This window comes from Scyliorhinus torazame, chromosome 13 (assembly GCF_047496885.1).
Source record: "Scyliorhinus torazame isolate Kashiwa2021f chromosome 13, sScyTor2.1, whole genome shotgun sequence".
Lineage (NCBI taxonomy): Eukaryota > Metazoa > Chordata > Chondrichthyes > Carcharhiniformes > Scyliorhinidae > Scyliorhinus > Scyliorhinus torazame.
The window spans coordinates 81,562,762-81,581,951 of NC_092719.1; the positions used below are offsets into that span (position 1 = coordinate 81,562,762).

General features: G+C 47.8%; 1 protein-coding gene across 1 annotated transcript in view; it reads left to right on the forward strand.

Annotated features, from left to right (window-relative positions):
* The first annotated feature begins 1,792 nt into the window (after window positions 1–1,792).
* plxnc1 (plexin C1) overlaps window positions 1,793–19,190 on the forward strand; it is a 361,547-nt gene continuing 344,149 nt past the window's right edge. Inside the window, exon 1 of the mRNA XM_072471872.1 lies at window positions 1,793–2,964. Within this exon, the coding sequence (XP_072327973.1) occupies window positions 1,948–2,964 (1,017 nt within the window). The 5' untranslated portion in view covers window positions 1,793–1,947. The remainder of the gene's footprint in view (window positions 2,965–19,190) is intronic.

Consider the following 19,190-nt stretch of genomic DNA (forward strand, 5'->3'; position numbering starts at 1 on the left):
GAAACACTGATTTCCACACAGCAAAGAAGTTGATGTGGGTATATACTTTGTGCACCTGTGAGAAGAACGAGAATTCTTCTCTCCCCGGTGTAGGAATCTCCACTGGTCCACCACCCGCATCTGCTCCATAAATGTTCCCAGTTCCTTAGCCATGCCTGTCTTTTTCCCTATTCTGGGATTTGATTGGTTGGTCAGTGGGTCCTGTACGCACTTAAAGTCGCCCCACCATAATCAGTCGATGTGTGTCGATGTCGGGGATTTCTGCCATGGTCTTTTTCATAAATTTGTGTCGTCCCAGTTGGGCGCGTACACATTTATCAGGGCTACCGGTGTCTCTTCCAGGATACCACTGACCATGACATTCTGTTCCCCTTGGTCCGTAACTGTCCTAGTCTCCGTGAATCTCGTCCTCTTGCTGATCAGTATGGCTACTCCCCTAGCCCTCATCCCGTAGCATGAATGGTACATCTGTCCGATCCAGCCCTTCCTTACCAGTAATCTGTCTGTCTCCCTTAGGTGTGTCTCCTGTCGGCAGATTCTGCCAGGCTTCTCAGGTGGGTGAAGACTCTGCATCTTTTCACTGGGCCATTAAGCCCCCTTACATTCCAGGTGACTATCCTGGTGGGGGGATTTCTGACCCCCGCCAGTCCTGCGGGATCAACCATACTTACCTGGTGGACGCACCCCTGCACCCAATTTCGGGTAAAAAGAGCTCTTTTCTATGCCTTCAAGCAGGAGCTGCCCTGTGTGTGACCACTCACACCATAGTCACCGAAAGTCCAACTTTGACCCAGAGTCCTGACCCTGTGTAAATGGGAAGTGCCGTGTTTGGAGGGGAATTTAGGATTCCTGCCCACTTTGCCCATTCATACCATGACGGAGAGGTTCTCTATCGTGGCAGACACATCTCAGTCAGGGAATCAGTCACTGACCTGCTCTCTCAAACGCCATAAACTAGTGGCATGCAGAATAATTAAATGCATGAAAACAATATTGTACTATTCAATTATCATGGTTTTCTGCCTCTACTACCTTCAGTGAAATTTAGATGTAGTGAGGGCTCAGTGATATGTTATACTGGTGTCCTGCACTTCTGAAAATTAATACATTTCTGATGAGAGGGTTGTGATGCAATAAATATGGTGAAACTGTTTCCACAGGCAGGAGGATCAGTAACCAGAGGACATCAATTTAAAATAATTGGCAAAGGAATCAGCGGCGAGATGAGTTTTATTTTCCGGCAGTGCGTTGTGATCTTGAGTGCACTGTCTGAAAGAGAAGTGGAAGTAGATTCAGTAACCACTTTCAAAGGGGAATTGGAAAGATACTTTAAAAGGAGAAATTGCAAAGCTAAGGGAAAAGAGCAGGGAAATGGGGATCGTTCGATAACTCTTCCAAAGGCTGGGGAATGTACTGGAGAATGAACTGAATTGTGTCCAGCCACCATTTAACTCCCCACCCACATCAATCGGACCGAGTCATTATCTTTAAAATTGCAGCTACTGTTTCCATTGCCTCTTTTCACAGAGAGAAGTGAAAATGTGGAACTCGATGCCAAATGGAGTGGCTGAAACTGATAGCACTGATGTGTTTAACAGAGGCTTGATCCAGGGAGAAGGGAATAGAGAGAAATTACATGAGTGGGAAGAGGCAATTGGAGTAGTTGGAGGCATTGATCATTTGGGTTGAATGGCCTGTTTCTCTGTCGCTGATTCCATGTAATTTGCTGTTTACAGAAGGGGGGCTGGAGATACGAGCAGGAAGCCACAAAAACGGAAAAGGAAGCAAGTGGCACTGTAAGCTGGGCTGAAGGCAACTTCACACCACATTGAAGGCATTGGGAGCGTAATCGAGCGGACAGAATGCAAGTTCTCACTTGAACCAGTTCGAGAGGCGTGTGGTGCAGATTGAACACAGCACTGAGTGTGTGCGCGGGTGCCTACGACTATGGATCCAGTGAAGGATGTTTCTCTCTATGTTCTGCTCTTTAACACTTTAGCTGCCTTGGTCGTTGAGGTTTACCCTGAGGATGTGTTCAAATTCCAGACCCACATTGATAATATTGCGGTGAGTGCCAATGGCAGAGTGTTCGTGGCCACTGAAAACTACTTGCACCAGCTGAACCAGAGCTTGAAGCTGGAGGTGCTCAACCAGACAGGACCCCTTCTCGATGGGCCATGCGTGGAACAGCAAGGCTGCTGCGTCAAGTGGAATAAAACGGCCAACATGAACAAGATCCTGGTGGTGGATGAGACGAGGACCCGAGTCCTGACTTGTGGGACGTTGAGGCTGGGGGCCTGCAATGTTCGGAAACTGCACAATATCAACCAATACGAAACCGACCAGCGCCCGAATGTTGCCGCTTTCCACCCAGAAGCCTCGACGATCGCTTTTCTGGTAAAAGCCCAGCCAGTGGATTACCTGGTGACAGCCACCACATCTACTGGCAAGTTCAGTAGGTTTGTCCCACCCACCTGCAAAGTGGGTAGCAATTACAATGAGAATTCTGATGGCACCATCCTCCTCAGGAACCCTACTGAAAATGTTGGAGATCCAAAGTTTTTGGCCTTTACAGAGGGAGAGTCAGGTGATGCAGCTGTTAAGCTCAATGAGGCTGTGGAGCTCCAGTACATTCACGGTTTCCAGTGGCAGAAACATATTTATATTTTGTTTAATGCCAACAACTCGGTCCCGGAGATCATCCACATGGCCATTAGCGAATATCGTGTAGCCACTGTTCACTCTTTCTCTCAGGCCACCCTGCTCTACCCCACGTCTAAGAAACAAGCTCTCGGAGTTCTGTCCTCTGCCCTCATCAACCTTTCTTCCTCCCAAGCCTTTATGGTTGCAATTTTCTCTCAACAAAGGCAGTCTGAGAACAGCCCACTCTACTTCTACAATTTGACTCAGTTTAATGGATACAAAAAGGGTGGAAAAAGCTACTTCGAGATTCCTAATTTGAAGGTAAGCTTTCTAATGGTAACACTTTAAAATATATTTCAGATTTTACTATTTTGAATAAAGGAAAAATGAAATCAATAAAAGGTAATGCTTTCATTGGAGCTGCATGTAAACCATTATTACAGTTAGTGTTATATACAGCTCCAGTAATTCCCTATTGATCTTCTCTAGTCGGTGCCTTATTGGCAGACTCTATTTATACAAAGCCAGGTGTTGTTAAGGTCCTTCGCCCCCTTATCGGGGGAGCTCATATTCTGCAAGATCCACGGGTTAGTTAATCATCCCTACCCCTTACGACTTGTGCGGGTTATAACACCCCCCATCGTGGTGTGTTTTCTCACGGCGAATGCTTGCCATTGGTTGTCAGTGGGATCCTGCTGATGTTTACGGTATTTTGTATCGTTTGCCTGTCTCACCACGAGACCAGAAGATCCCACCAGCAGGAAGAGCTGGAAAATCTTGCCCTAATGTTTGTTTAAGCAGCTTTACAATATACTGTACAAGTAGGTAATGTAACAAGGTGGAATTGGTGTGTAATGAATTAAAACAAATTAACCATCTGTACTACATTAAGACATAAAGGCAGCATATTCAGTATCAATATTCTGGTCAGTATATCACCTGTTAATTCATCATTGAATACATTTTAATCATACTAGAGACACAGGCTGAGATCTTCTGCTCCCCGGATGGATGGAGACCTGGTGTACCCTGGTACCTATGGTACCCCTCTGAAGTCCCAATGCACCGAGTCCATGACTGTGAAGTTTGAACTTCCAATTCCCCTGTTGCTTGGGACTATCCAAAAAAGTCTTTGACTTTTAATGCGATGGAGAACCTGCATTTCAAGTACAGGTAGCATTTCTGGAGAAGTGCCACCAGAAATGCAAAGCTCAAGAGTGGCTCAGCAAAAGTAGGAGTGGAGAGACAATCTAATGATAATTGCCGGTCCTCCGAAGGTTTGAGTCATAGAACATACAGCGCAGAAGGAGGCCATTTGGCCCATCGAGTCTGCACCCACCCACTTAAGCCCTCGCCTCAATCCTATCCCCTTACCCCAATAACCCCACCTAACCTTTTTGGATACTAAGGGCAATTTAACATGGCCAATCCACCTAACCTGCACGTCTTTGGACTGTGGGAGGAAACCGGAGCACCCGGAGGAAACCCACGCAGACACGGGGAGAGCGTGCAGACTCCGCACAGACAGTGACCCAGCAGGGAATCGAACCTGGGACCCTGGTGCTGTGAAGCCACAATGCTAACCACTATGTTACCGTGCTGCCCTTAATGTTGTCATTGGGGTCAACATGTAAGATTGGCCTGAGCCAAAAAGCGCTTCACAAAGTGACAACAAACCCAGAATGGTTTCACAACAATAATCCATTTCCAACTAATTATTAACAATTCAATCTCACAGATCTTAGTGCAGAGTTTTGTTTTTTGTACTATCATGTCCAAAGTAATCATTATTGCATAATTTAATCTATTGCTAACCCATAGCAGACATCATCTTAATACTCCCCTGGGAGGAGCCCAGATCCCAGAGACAGCAGGATTAATGACTAATCTATCAGCTATTAATGCTGAATTGGTAGTGAATGTTAGAAATTATTAACTAGAGCAGTGTTTTTCAAACTTTTTTTCTGAGGACCCATTTTTACCCACCGGCCGACCTATGTGACCCACAGTGGCTTGCCTTCTAGACCCACTTGGATCTCCATGGGTAATTACCTAGTGAGGCCTGGTTAATTGTCCTGAATTCGGGAGGCATCAACACCAGAGAGGTGTCAGCCAATATTTGAACACCCAAGAGTTGGGTCTCACATCTGGGGACATTCCCGCAACTGGAGGGTGTGTGTGGGGGCCAGGGAGGGAACAAGCACCCGGTCTAGGTCACATATCCAGAGGGCGTCTGAGGCCTAGGGTCTGGAGCCCAGGAGCTGCTGCTGTGGGTGCATGTGCAGGGTGTGTTGGAGAGCAGCCTGAGGGATTGCAAGGGTTGTGAGGTTGGGGGACAATCGGGGGAGGAGATGGGTACTGGGGTAGACTCCATAGCTCATTGTCATTCTCACACCCTCCCCAATCCCTTACAGATATTGCTTTATAGATGATATATTGGACCCCGGGGAAGCTGCCCTCGTGGTGGCGTTGGCAGGCCAAGCAGCCAGACGCTGGAGAAGGTGGCAGTAGCAGTGTTGACTGAGGCTCGAGGCAGTAGCGCATGTGCAGAGGCCCGCCCCACACCCTGAGGATCCGGCCGTCCATCAGGCCAAGGAGGGACCCAGAGGGGGAGGCTGGCGACGGCTGAAAGTGTACAGGCGTCGCTTGTCCTTCGAACAGATGACAGACAGTATGTGCTGCAGGAAGCTCCGCCTCAACAAGGCGATGACGTGGCACCTGTGCCATGTCCTTGCGGACCTGGCACCATGTGGAGCAGGAGGATTCCCGCTCCCAGTGGCCGTCAAATTCACTGCAACCCTAAACATTTACGCCTCGGGTTCATTCCAGGTCTCAAGCGGGAACCTGTACGCATGTTCTAACCAACTGCCTAAAAGTGCAACCATGAAGTCAAGAGGTACCCGCTTAGGCCCTGATTAATGACGCCAGTATGGAGGCCGGAGACCGATGCAAAACCCAATTACACGGTCCAAGTGGCCATGTGGGCTGTCATTGAGCGGTGCATCCGACTGCTGTGATGCATGATCAATGACCACTAAAGCGAGGTTGTAGTCCAACTGAAGGCTTTAATAAGCTAGATGTTTCCCCCATCAGCTCAGGTACAGAATGAAGGCTGCTGGGGCGGCACTGGTTCTTATACCCCGCCTAGCAGGGCGGAGCTATCATACATTCTAACCAACAGAAAGCATACAGTTTCCACCAATGGTGCTTTAGCCTATCAGGTACCGTAATACCTATAATACCACATGCTGAAAATACGGTTCCGATGCCTTGACCCAAGGAGGGTCTCCGGCATTGTGGTGGTTTGTTGTGCCCATCATAACCTGGCACAGCAGACGGGCAATGTGCTGGAGGTGGCGGAGAAGCAACACACCCCCACCTCCAAGGAGCAGCAAGACCAGGAAGGGCTGGAAGACAAGCTTGGGGAGGACCCAAGGGACCGGCTGGAGGACAGGCGGCGCAAGTCCGGCATGCCCGGAGGACCAGGAAGGCCCTCATCCTCGCCCACTTCTCAGGGGACTTAGCTTCATACGTATCTCTCCTCCTCTCTCCATCCCCCACACCCGTGCCCCCCCCCCTCCCTCAAAGCTGGTCTGCCTCACACCACCCGCTCCTCCTAGATCACCCTGTTACACCCTCCCAGGGTCTGTTTTGCATCACTCTCGGGTAGGTGGTTCTATACACAAGGCAGGAGGGTGTGAGCTGAGCTCTGGTGCTCCTCAGTCTATGCCATAGTCTGATTCCTGTCTATCTGCTGAGTGCTTGCTCACACCCATTACTTGCACGTGGTATGCCGGGGGGGGAGGACTACTGGGGATGGGGCGCAGACCAGCCCGCAGTGCAGAATAATGCAACGGGGGCTTCACATGTATTGGGTGTAGCGTGTTTAAATGTTTTACAATCGTGACCCCCAACTGTCCCTAGCTCCCAATGGTCCTCAATCTGCTCAGCTCTCGGTGCTCTATTACTACGTCCAGGTGTTCCTCAGGATGCATATCAGATGTGGGGGTAGCCTGCTGCTTTCTGCATCCCGTGACCTTCAATGCCCCTGGTGGGCATCCTCTGAAGCGCCTGAAGGTCCCGTCCGATTTGATGGTGGCATATACCTCACCGTGCCACCCTGTTCGGCACGCTGACCCCGAGACATGCTGTTGCCAGGGGAGGGGAGAGAGCTGGTGGCTGCATCATTACCCTACAGGAAGGTACCGGGTTGGGATCCAGTGCTCACTCCTCCTATTCAGTGTCCGTCGGGGCGGAGGGGCAGCTGGATTAGGCTCCAGAAGCACCTGCGGCCTTTGGCTCTCCCAGCCCTGTCGGCTCCCCAATGTCTGCACCATGGTGTCGATGCCTTCAGCTATGCCCCTCTGTGAGTGGGTCATGCTCCCCATGCCTTGCCAATGTCCACCTGCATCAGGGAGATGGTCCTCAGCAACTGGAAAATGCTCTGGAGCGCCTTAGCAATGCGCTACTGAGGGCAATGCGCTGCTGAGGCAGGGACATGCTCCGCAGCGCCCCAGCAAAGTCCACCTGCATCAAGGACGCATCCCCCAGTGACTCGGCCATGCAGTCGAGGCACTCAGCAACACCTTGGACACTACCATTAATGGTGCTAACGTCGTACTCCAGGTTCTCCATTGCGGTTGTCACTCTCGCAATGTTAGCCTTGGTTCCACACATTGCTGCGCCCAAAGCCTTTGGGACTCCTCTAATCGGCTATGGACCGGCTGGAGTGTCCCTGACATCCCCCTCTGAATCTCACGGCCGCACGCTATCGACTGCATCGATGGGCAGCGCGGTAGCACAGTGGTTAGCACTGTTGCTTCACAGCTCCAGGGTCCCAGGTTTGATTCCTTGGGTCACTGTCTGTGCAGAGTCTGCACGTTCTCCCCGTGTGTGCGTGGGTTTCCTCCGGGTGCTCCGGTTTCCTCCCACAGTCCAAAGATGTGCAGGTTAGGTGGATTGGCCATGCTAAATTGCCCTCAGTGTCCAAAATTGCCCTTGGTGTCCAAAAAGGTTAGGTTGGGTTACTGGATTGTGGGGATAGTGTGGAGGTGTGGGCTTAAGTCAGGTGCTCTTTCCAAGGGCCGGTGTAGACCCGATGGGCCAAATGACCTCCTTCTGCACTGCAAATTCCTTGATTCTATGCATGTGCTCCGGGAAAGCCTGGTCCAGAGACTCATCATCTGACTGAGGTGCAGCATCTGACTGGGACTCAGCTGGGTCTTTGGGTCCAGCAGACGTCCGACTTCTGTCTCCCCGGACATCCCAGCATCCACCTGATGTGCATCTGCAACTGTTTGGTGGTCATCAGATTGTGCCCCAGAAGCCTGTCCACTACTTTCTTCTGCCGAGGTGTGTGTTTCTGCGCTGGATAGTAGTGACACATTGATGGTGTCATTCCCGGAGGTCTGCTCAGAGGTGTTCTCTTGGGCGGTGGAGGGGTGAGGGGGTGGAGGGGGGGGGGGGGGGGGGGGGCACCCTGTGGATCGGCTGTGAAAATGGACATGTGGTCAGGGAGAGGGTGATTTCATCATCTTGGCATGAACAACTCGCATGTTACAGGTCATCTGTATGGGGTCTGTTGGATACTCACCTCTGCGGTGCTGGCCAACCCTGACCCGTAACCGACCTGTCTTTGGCCACCCCCACTATGGCCAGGGCCCATTCCTCATTTTCTGCGTGGACACAGAGGGGGCATTGTGAGCCACGCGCTTCATGCATTGCAGGTGGATGGGAGGGGCATGGCAGGGGAAAGGCGGGTGTACCACTGCTGGGCATGGGTGGGGTGTGCTGGTCGATGCCAGTGTGTGCTGGGGCACCTTGCTGTGTTGTGCTGGGGTGGTGCAGAGGTGCCAGGCGCAGGGTCGTCAAGACCGGAGAGAGTCGGCTTCCGAGGGTAGTAGGCCGGATTGGCGCTACAGGGCGGATGCAAACTCACCCGTGCGGCCCGGTGGAGGTTAGAACATAGAACATTACAGCACAGTACGTTGTTTAGCTTCTTGCGGCCCTGGGTGGTGGTCCTCCTGATGACATCCCCCGAACTGACAGTCGCTGCCACTGCCTCTCAGGCGGAACAGGCTGACCTGTGGCTGACCCTCTGAACCCCTTGGGTGAACAGGATGCCCTGTCTGGACTCGACCACGTCCTTCAGTCTGGCCAAGTCAGCATCCACGAACCGTGGAGCTGGTCTGCGCGCTGGCATGTCTGCGCGTTGTCTGGAGTTTGCCCTGCAGGATCGGGTTAAGTGTTTCTCCCCCTCGTTACCGGGAATCTGCCGGGCACTGACCCAGCGAATCAGCCGGCGGGACAGTAATTTGTGGGGTGAAGCCCGTGGAGCATCATTAAGTGCCTTCATTAATGTTCGAAACCGTTGGCTGCCTCACCGGATCAGGTCTCGGGAAACACCCGACATTTCCCGCTCGGTACTACATTTAGAAACGTTTTGTTAGATCGCGCCCCAAATTTCTAATTTTTTATGCCCAACTGGTTCCCCTTGGAGTTTTCTCCTGTGAAATTGTTTGCATCTGATGAGTTTAAATTCCATCCAAAGCCTGGTGTCAGATTGGACTGAAGTCCAGGCCGATTATCCACACCAGTAGTGAGAAAGTGCTACATTGTCAGAAGTGCTGTCTTTTGGACGGGACTTTGAACTGAGGCCTGGACTGTACATTCAGGTGATTGTAAACTATCCCACAGCACAATTTGAGCATATAAACATTTGAATTAGGAGCAGGAATAGGCCACTCAGGTGGAGATGGTAGTCAAGAAGGTATAGGGCATGCTTGCCTTCATTGGCCGGGGCATTGAGTACAAGATTTGGCAAGTCATGTTGCAGCTGTATAGAACCTTAGTTAGGCCACAGTTGGAGTATAGTGTTCAATTCTGGTCACCACACTACCAGAAGGATGTGGAGGCCTTAGAGAGGGTGCAGAAGAGATTTACCAGGATGTTGCCTGGTATGGAGGGACGAGGAGCTGTTGAATAAACTTGGTTTGTTCTCACTGGAACGACGGAGGTTGAGGGGCAACCTGATAGAGGTCTACAAAATCATGAGGGGCATAGACAGAGTGGATAGTCAGAGGCTTTTTCCCAGGGTAGAGGGGTCAATTACTCGGGGGCATAGGTTTAAGGTGCGAGGGGCAAGGTTTAGAGGAGATGTACGAGGCAGGTTTTGTACACAGAGGGTAGTGGGTGCCTGGAACACGCTGCCGGAGGAGGTAGTGGAAGCAGGGACGATAATGACATTTAAGGGACATCTTGACAAATACATGAATAGGATGGGAATAGAGGGATACAGACCCAGGAAGTGTAGAAGATTTTAGTTTAGACAGGCAGCATGGTCGGCACAGGCTTGGAGGGCCGAAGGGCCTGTTCCTGTGCTGTACTTTTCTTTGTTCTTTGTTCACTCAGCTTCTTGCGATTCAATAAGATCATGGCTGAACTGATTGTAACCTCAAGTCCACCTTTCTGCTTACCCCGATAACCTTTTTCCTCCTTGCTCATCAAATATCTGAAGTGTTGGGTACTCTGCTACACAGACGAACCAACACGGTTGCGAATGGTACAACTCAGTTTTATTTCAAACATCTATTTACACTGGTAAACTGTTTACTGAGGTTCGATCATAACCCTTGAATCTGTGGACCTATTCCTAATTCTATCGTGTAGTGGCACTCAGCACATGGTGGATGTCTGAGTGGCTTGCTATGAGCTCTGTGCCCTGAGCTGTCTCCTGCTCGAGTGCCCAGGAAGTGTTGTGTTCCCTGTTTTGTACTGTGTATGCTCTTGCCTGTGATTGGCTGTCGCGTTGTGTGTGTGTTGATTGGTCCGTTGATCTGTCCTCAGTATGTATGTATGTGCTATGATGTTTACCTGAATATCATGACAGTATCCATCTAGCCCTGCTTAAAAATATTCAAAGATTCTGCTTCCACTATCTATTGAGGAAGAGCGATACAACATTCTGATAGAAAAACAAATCTCCTTATCATAGAGCCAGCTAAATAACAGAATGAAATATTAGAAGAGAGATGTCTGATTAGAGAATGCATTTTCTATGATTGACAGTCAGGCGGGAATGTGAGTGTGTGGGAGGGAGCTGGACACAGAATTGGTGAAACCCCAGCGGAACTTTAAACAGAAATCACGGCTGTTCTGAGGAGCATTGAGCAATTCCCTCTTTACAGAGTTTCGAGGAATATCTTTTTACTCATGAATTGGGAAATTAATAATAGTCCCATTGCATTATCAGACACGATGGATGCCAGTAAGTGATTTACTAATTCAAAAATTGCTTAAAGAGTTTGTTTCTTTCAAGTATTTTCAATCAACCCTTTAAGCGTTCATTGTTAGACTCAGGACACAAAAATACCAGTTGGTGCTTCCACATTGCAAATGTCGCCTATAACATCAAATTCAGGAATCCGGGTCAGAAATGGGAATCGGGGAAAACTCTCCGCTGGTTGGAGTCATACCTGGCACAAAGGAAGGTGGTTGTGGTGGTTGAAGATCAATCATCTCAGCTCCAGGACATCACTGCAGGAGTTCCTCAGGGTAGTATCTTAGGCCCAATCACCTTCCAACTGCTTTATCAATGACCTCCCTTCCATCATAATGTCAGAAGTGGGGATGTTCGCGGATGACTGCACTATGTTCAGCACCATTCGCGACTCCTCATATAATGAAGCAGCCCATGTCCAATTGCAGGAAGACCTGGAAAATATCCAGGTTTGGACTGACAAGTGGCAAGTTAAATTTGTGCCACATAAGTGGCAGGCAATTTACATCTCCAATAAGAGAAGATCTAACCATCGCGCCTTGACATTCAATGGCATTACCATCGCTGAATCCCCCACAATCAACATCCTGGGGGTTACCATTGATGAGAAACTGAACTGGACTAGCCATATTAATACTGTGGCTACCAGGGCAAGTCAAAGGCTAGGAATCCTACGGCGAGTAACTCACCTCCTGATCCCCCAAAGCCTGTCCACCATCTACAAGGCACAAGTCAGGAGTGTAATGGAATACTTTCCACTTGCCTGGACGAATGGTGCTCCAATAACACTCAAGAAGTTCGATACCCCATCCAGGACGAAGCAGCCCGCTTGGTTGTTCCTCCTTCCAAAAACATTCAAACCCTCCACCACCGAGGAACAGTGGCAGCCATAAGATGCACTGCAGTAACTCACCAAAGTTCCTCAGTCAGCACCTTCCAAACCCATGGCCACTACCTGAAAGGAGGACAAGAGCAGCAGATACCTTGGAACCCCCCCACCTGGAGGTTCCCCTCCAAGTCATTCACCACCCTGACTTGGAAATATATCGCTGTTGCTTCACTGTCGTTGGGGCAACATCGTGGAACTCTCTCCCTAACTGCACAGTGGGTGTACCTACACCCCAAGGACTGCAGTGGTTCAAGAAGGCAACTCACCACCACCTTCTGAAGGGCAACTAGGGATGGGCAATAAATGCTGGCCTAACCAGTGATGCCCACATCCCGTAAACAAATTTTAAAAATGAATACAGAGGCCTCATTTCAATATTGACATGAGGCCTGCTTTTCTTTCGGGCAATCGGCAGGACTTCCTAAACGCCAAGCAATTTAGCAGTGACTAGGAATCCTGTCCAGATGGGGCACAGGCCTCTGGCTGCTAAATCAGTGATTATTGCCAATGTTTTACGCTAATAGGCTTTTGACCCAATAGTGTCACATTTAAACCCCCAGGATTCTCTTGATAGAAAATAACAGGTCAACACCTGTCTTTTTGTTGTCAGAAATGGTTTATTGAAAGATGTTTGACCTCCTTAATTGTATCAATTAATTTTCAACAGTCACAACGTTCTAAGCAGAGGTTTGTGGACAGGTTTTTACATATTCCTCCCTTGCATGTCTTGCCTTCTGACTGTAAAGTGATTTGGCAAGATTTCAGACTCACAATGGCAAATTAAACCTCCTAACTCACAAAGACAATTGAAGATTACTGTTTCTCCTGAGTTCCTGATTACATTGCTGTGTTTTCTTCACTCTTCTGCTTGCATAACATTTGGTTTTAATTCAGAATTTTAATATTTTTATTTCCATTGACCTGCTCTTGTTGATGTGGAATTTCAATATGCTTATGCGTCTACAGTTGCCTCGGTTTATTTAGTATCATGTGAGAATACCTTTAAGAAATGAGTGTTTATAAAATAGCTGTAGTGAATGTACCTTTAAGAAATGGGTGTTTATCAGTGATGTCAGAGAGTGGGTGGAGCTGGGCTGTCTGTCTGCTTTTACTTTCGCTTTGGGCTGTCTGCTACAAGGTGTGTTTAATTTTGTTTTAGATTTGGAGAAGCTGCAGTAACAGCAAGATGTGTGTGAATCTCTGCAAGCTAAATAATGTTCATTTGGTGATTTCAAAGTGGTAACTGTTCTCAGTAGAGAAGTTAAACCTGATGTTTTTCTGTAAAAAGGGTTATTTTTTGTCTTATCGATGTTGCAAGGAAAGATTAAAAGTTACTTATAGAGTACTGTATTCTTTGGCAGATTTATTGGTGTTGATAGTTGTTAAGATGTTTACTGTGGGTTTATAAAGTGTTAACTGGTTTCATAAATAAACATTGTTTTAATTTAAAAGTACTTTAACTCTGTTTTTTTAAAATAATATTTTATTGAGGTATTTGAAATTTTTTATAACAGTAACATAAACAATGACATCAACCTGGTAGAATAAACAATTCCCCCCCAGCCAAATCTTCACACACCTCAACCTTAACTCTGTTGCACTACACGGGTAGTTATTGGATAGGCATATGGAGTGTACTGGAATGATTGGGAGTAGGTTGATTTGATCTTAGTTTCAGACTAGTTCGGCACAACATCGTGGGCTGAAGGGCTGTACTGTGCGGTACAGTTCTACCTGTACTGTGCTGTACAGTTCTATGTAAAACTGTAAGGTAGGCCCGTGTGCTCCCCATAACCACAATCTATGAAAAGTTGTGGGCCAGGTGAACTCCATGATACACTTTGTGGGTCTCTAAACCCTGGCCCATAACATTCGGCCTGGACCAGTTTGGTGTGTTTTATGTTTCTTTATATCAGTAAATTCTCTGATGTAAAGGACTTTTCTGTATCAGTTTTATTGGTTTGTTTGCCACAACTTGAGAAGAGCAATGAATGCATGATTAAGAAGTTGTGAATTTGCCTCTTCTGAGCCACAGGGATCATAAATGCGATGCCAACATATTATTCAGCTTTTAGTTTTGGTACATATTTATCACAAACGGCACAGACACAATTGCTTATTTTCAAAAAAAATAAATTTAGAGTACCCAATTTATTTTTTCCAATTAAGGGGTAGTTTATCACGGCCAATCCACCTGACCTGCACGTCTTTGGGTTGTGGGGGGAAGCCCACGCAAACACAGAGAGAATGTGTAAACTCCACATGGACATTGACCCAGAGCCGGGATCGAACCTGGGACCTCGGAGCCGTGAGGCAGCAGTGCTAACCACTGCGCCACCGTACTGCCCTGGACACAATTGCTTATGTAGCTGATGATAACTCCTTTCTGTACTTCCTGAGGATGCCTGTTCATGGATTGATTGCTTTGAGAGATGGCGAGGAGAAAGAGATGACACATTTTTCTTGTGAATTTGTGTTGTGTATTACTTTGCTGGATGTCTCAGTAAATGTATTCACAGAGCACTGAGGGAGTGCTGTACTGTTGAAGCTGCCACCTTTCAGATTAAACTGAGGCTTTGTCTGCTGTCTAGGATCGTTGGCTACAGCACTATTTGAAGATGAGCTGGGAAAGTTCTTCCCAGTGGACCTGATCAAAAACATTAAACTCAGATTATCTGTTCATTGTCACATTGCTGTTTGTGAGACCTTGCTGTGTGTAACTTAGCCGCCATGTTTCCTAAATTACAATGTTTTCAGAGGTCATAATGAGAGCCGTATAAGCAGAAGGTCTTTCTTCGGGGTGGTTTGTGACTAAGTAAGATTATGGTGAGAGAAATAGGAAGTGTAGTTGGGAGCTGAAAAGGAAGATGACTAGCAGGGTTAAATCGAAATAGATCAAAATGCTAGTATATGATGCAAAGGGAAATAGTAATTTCTTGTATAAGCATATAAAATGTACAAGGATGTAGTTAGAGAAATGTGGCTCATTCAGGAATGAGGGAGAGAATGTCTTTATGAAGGATGAAGTAAGTGGAGATATATTACAGTTTAGCGTCAGCATTAACAAAAAGATGGTGGAGGTGAGAATGTACATGTACTAGAGGAGGGAATGGAACAATTATTAATGATAATGAGAAAATATCGGGCCTAAACAGAAATCAGTGTCTGGGATTTTCTGCCCTCGTTTTTGACAGGTGCTGAAATTCCACCATGAGCCCTGAAACTGCTTTTGCGCGGGTGGGATTTCCTCACTGGATTGTCCCTGCCAATAACGTAACAGGGTTTCTTCAAAGCATTGATGGGAGCCCAATTTAAATACATTTTAATATCATTAGCAGGCTTCCCCACTCTACTACCATGTTAGGTTCCCCCCGCCCCCCCCCCCGCTCCGTCATGATGTCACGGCTGGCTTTACAACAGGACCTGGCAAACGGGTCCTCTTAAGGACACGGGTTAATGCAGTCCCCAGGAGAGTCATGCCTAGGCAGTACTCTGTCATTGCCCCTTGGCTGGAGGAGGGCTTCCTTTTGGAGTGGTCCACAGGGGGAACATCCCCTATGTTTGTTTGTGTGTGTGGGGGGAGGCTCCATGTCAGTGGTGGGGATCCTTGTTTTTATTTTTATTTCTGTGAGATCAGCGTGTGCTTTTTAGAGGACGCCTCAATCTCTTAAAGGCAGAGGCTGCTAGTGGGGCAGATGGCTAGTATGATGGCGTGGGACCCACCTCCAGCATTTTATTTAACTAAGTTTCTAGAAAGGCTATCAGTGGAGCCACTGGATTACTTAATGCTTTTCCTGCCCAAAATGACACTTGGATGAAGAAACGGAAAATTCCGCCCAGAATCTATGGTGGAGAAGCAAATCCTGATATCTGGACTGTTGAAAGATATCCGAGGTAAAAGCTGTAGTTCTGATCATAAACTGTTCAGTCCTCAAATACTCAAATTGTACGTCCAGGGAATGAGGAGAGCCAATAAAACACTTCTTTCAGAAGAGATGAGACGATAATCCAGGAAACTAGAGTTGTCCAGTTCAACTAACATCAGTTTTGAGTTAGATCCTCAGTGCTGAATTCTCCCATGTCTCCCACAGCGGGTTTGATGGTAGATGGGAGTAGAGAATCCAACAGGATCCAAAAGGTTGTAAGTCCTCCAGGTTAAACAGTTTGAAATGCTACCAGTGGTGGGTTAATGGTGGATCGGTTCCCCTGCTTCCTGATGGCAATAGCATTACTTGCATTCATTTGCACCTCATGAATGCTCATTAAAACAGCTGTTCGCCTAAATCTCAGCAAACCTTCCAATCTTGCATCACGCCACAGCCTCATACCTGTTTGAAAAAGTGAACTGTGCACATGGTGGATCTCAGTTCGCTTGAGATTTCGAGGTGAGTGCAACATGCATAGCCCACCTGTCATAATGCTGCACCGCTGCTGTAGCACTGATCTCTATGTTGCTGGGGCAAATTAATTCATACCCTCCAGCTCCATGCCAAGCTGGTCTCTCTGGACCGTGATATTCACGGTCCCTTCATTCCAACAGACCGAAGTTCGATCAGAGGTGGGTGCAAGGTGAGGAGGGGTTGATGAAAACAAAAGTGAGGCAGTATAGAAGGGGGGTTGTGAAAGGGCAGGCTAGGAAGGTCCACCACCAAAGAAAATCCAGAACGTCTGCAGGGATGGTTGCTGGGGGATAAAGGCTACCTACCCATTTAAACAGTGGCCGATGACTCCAATGCCTTGCCCTCAGCCTCATGCCAAGGAGAAGTCTGACTCTGCTTACAGATCCACATGCTCCCTCATAGAGCAAACCAGAGGACTTCTGAAGATATGATTCAGATACCTGGACTGCTCAGGTGGCTCTGCAATACACAGAAGAGTGTTTTCCGCAGGCTGACAGCTTGCTGTGCCTTTCACAATCTGGCTATGCAAATAAGTGATTTCTCCCCAGAAGGACCAGAGGATGGAATGTGGTAACATGACAAATGGGATTGTGGTGATGTGACAGTGTCTGTGAGCAAATATGCATTCCCCACTAATGGATGTGTGAGATCAGTGATTTGGGTACATGATAACATGATGAGAGTTTGATAATGGAGGGAGCTCAGTTGCCAGCTGCGCTGACCTCCTTGACAACAGCCTCACAAGCCGGAGAGGAGAGGCCTGGGTGTTCCCTGAAGCCTTCCCTTGGATACAGGACATGCCTCTGCATCTGGACTCCTTGAATCAAGGCCTTGAGGGCATGGTGGTTGAATCGGAGTACAGACTTCTTGAGGCTGCTAGCCTTTTGTCACAGGTTCCAGACATCCAGCATGGTCCACTGAAGACGGGTGGACTGGAGAGAGTGATATGAAGTTGCTGAACTGGCGTTTACATATGGCACCAGGACTTCTGAACCTGGAGCTAGCATCGGCCCGGTGATTTTGGGAGATGCGCACTCATTCATAGTTAATGCGGTTCCAAGAGCGGAGTCGGGTGTGAGTTTACGCCAGTCTGACCAGCAGGATCAGTACAGCAGGAAACACCCACCACCACACTTAGAAACAAAATGGAGAATTCCATCCTTAGAATCTGTAACTCAAGATGAAGTGAGTGTGTATATAGAAATAAATGATTAATCATGAGTGGTCAGCATTCAATCACAATGTTGAACCCTTAACCAGTATGTGAGCAACGTTGAACCTATCCTCAGAATGACTGAGAGGTCAATGCCTCGCTCTCCTACTGATCCCTGGAAAGATGCAGAGGCAAAGAAATTGAGTGCTGCCATCACATTCAAAGCCATTGGCAGGGGGAAGCTGCCATCCATGTGGCATCAGGTCTTCACGAAGACTGTAGTATATGTGATGTACAAGGTCTCAGGACAATTGCAGGTATGGACGGCATTGCCTGTCATTCATTTGAAAGTAGGATACTCTTTGACGATAAACCCACAATCTGGTGAGTCGCTCCCACTGCCTGAGTCTTTCCTCCTCGCCCTCCTGTTCATGCTTAGGCTCCCCTTGGCCATGCCCCCAGGCAGTGTCTCCTGCTGGAGTGGCACTCAGTAACGTTTCTCCCTCCGTCGCCTCTTCCATTGAGTACGGACTCGGGGAAATGCAGCATTTAGCCCTGGATCCATCAGTCCTGTTGTCTTCCCTCTGAAATGAAACATTGAAGGCAGCAATGATTAAAGGGTGCAGAAAGACAAGTTCTGATTTAGAAACCTACTGGAAATATCTGGCTCCACAGCTTCGGCTGCCTTACTTGCATTTTGCCAGATGCAGCCTTGCTCAGAAAGGCTAGCACACACACAGAACCGCAGAATAGAACCATAGAATTCCTACAGTGTAGAAGGAGGCCATTCAGCTCATCGAGTCCACACCGACCCTCTGAAAGAGCACCCCATCTAGGCCCACTCCTCTGGTCCACCCTCGTAATCCCACCTAAACTGCACATCTTCGGACAATAAAGGGCAATTTAACGTGGCCAATCTATCTAACCTACATATCTTTGGACTGTGGGGGGAAACCGGAGCACCCGGAGGAAACCCACGCAGACATGGGGAGAATGTATAACCTCTGCACAGTCACCTGAGGTCAGAATTCAACCTGGTTTCCTGGTATTATGAGGCAGCAGTACCTTGTCACCTTTTTTTTAAACAATGTCAATTGTCTTGAATTTACACCTAGCATCATAGAATTACTACAGTGCAGAAGGAGGCCATTCGGCCCATGGACTCTGCACCGACTCCCTGAAAAAGCACCCTCCCCATTTCCATTTCCCCGCGTCCACCCCATCCTATCCCGCACGTCTCTGGACACTAAGGGGCAATTTAGCATGGCCAATCCACCTAACCTGCACATCATTGGACTGTGGGAGGAAACCGGAGCACCCGGAGGAAAGCCATGCACACACGGGGAGAACGTGCAGACTCCACACAGTAACCCATTTTCACAGTAACTTCATTGCAGTGTTACTGTAAGCCGATTTGTGATAATAATAAAGATGATTATTTTAATTATTATTAAGGCTGGAATTGAACCCGGATCCCTGACACTGTGAGCCAAAAGTCCTAACCGCTGTCACAGCTATATTGTGCAAGTTATAAAAAATAAAGACTAAAAGTGTCTGGAAACTATGTTCTATGTTGAAAACAGGATGTGGGACATAACTACAGGGAAACTGCACACAAAATCGCACTTTGAAAGTGGACAGGATTTCAATGTTGAAAATTGAACAATGCGTTGGATTTTTGTTTACAAGAGTTGTTTTCAAACCACAAATCCAAATACATATATATTTCAGGCGGTCAAAAAAAAAAATCTCATACCTATTATCCAGTGAGGGCAATGGGTGGAAGTCTTGAGTCTTAACGATTGTAAAATATAATACAGTCCTTGG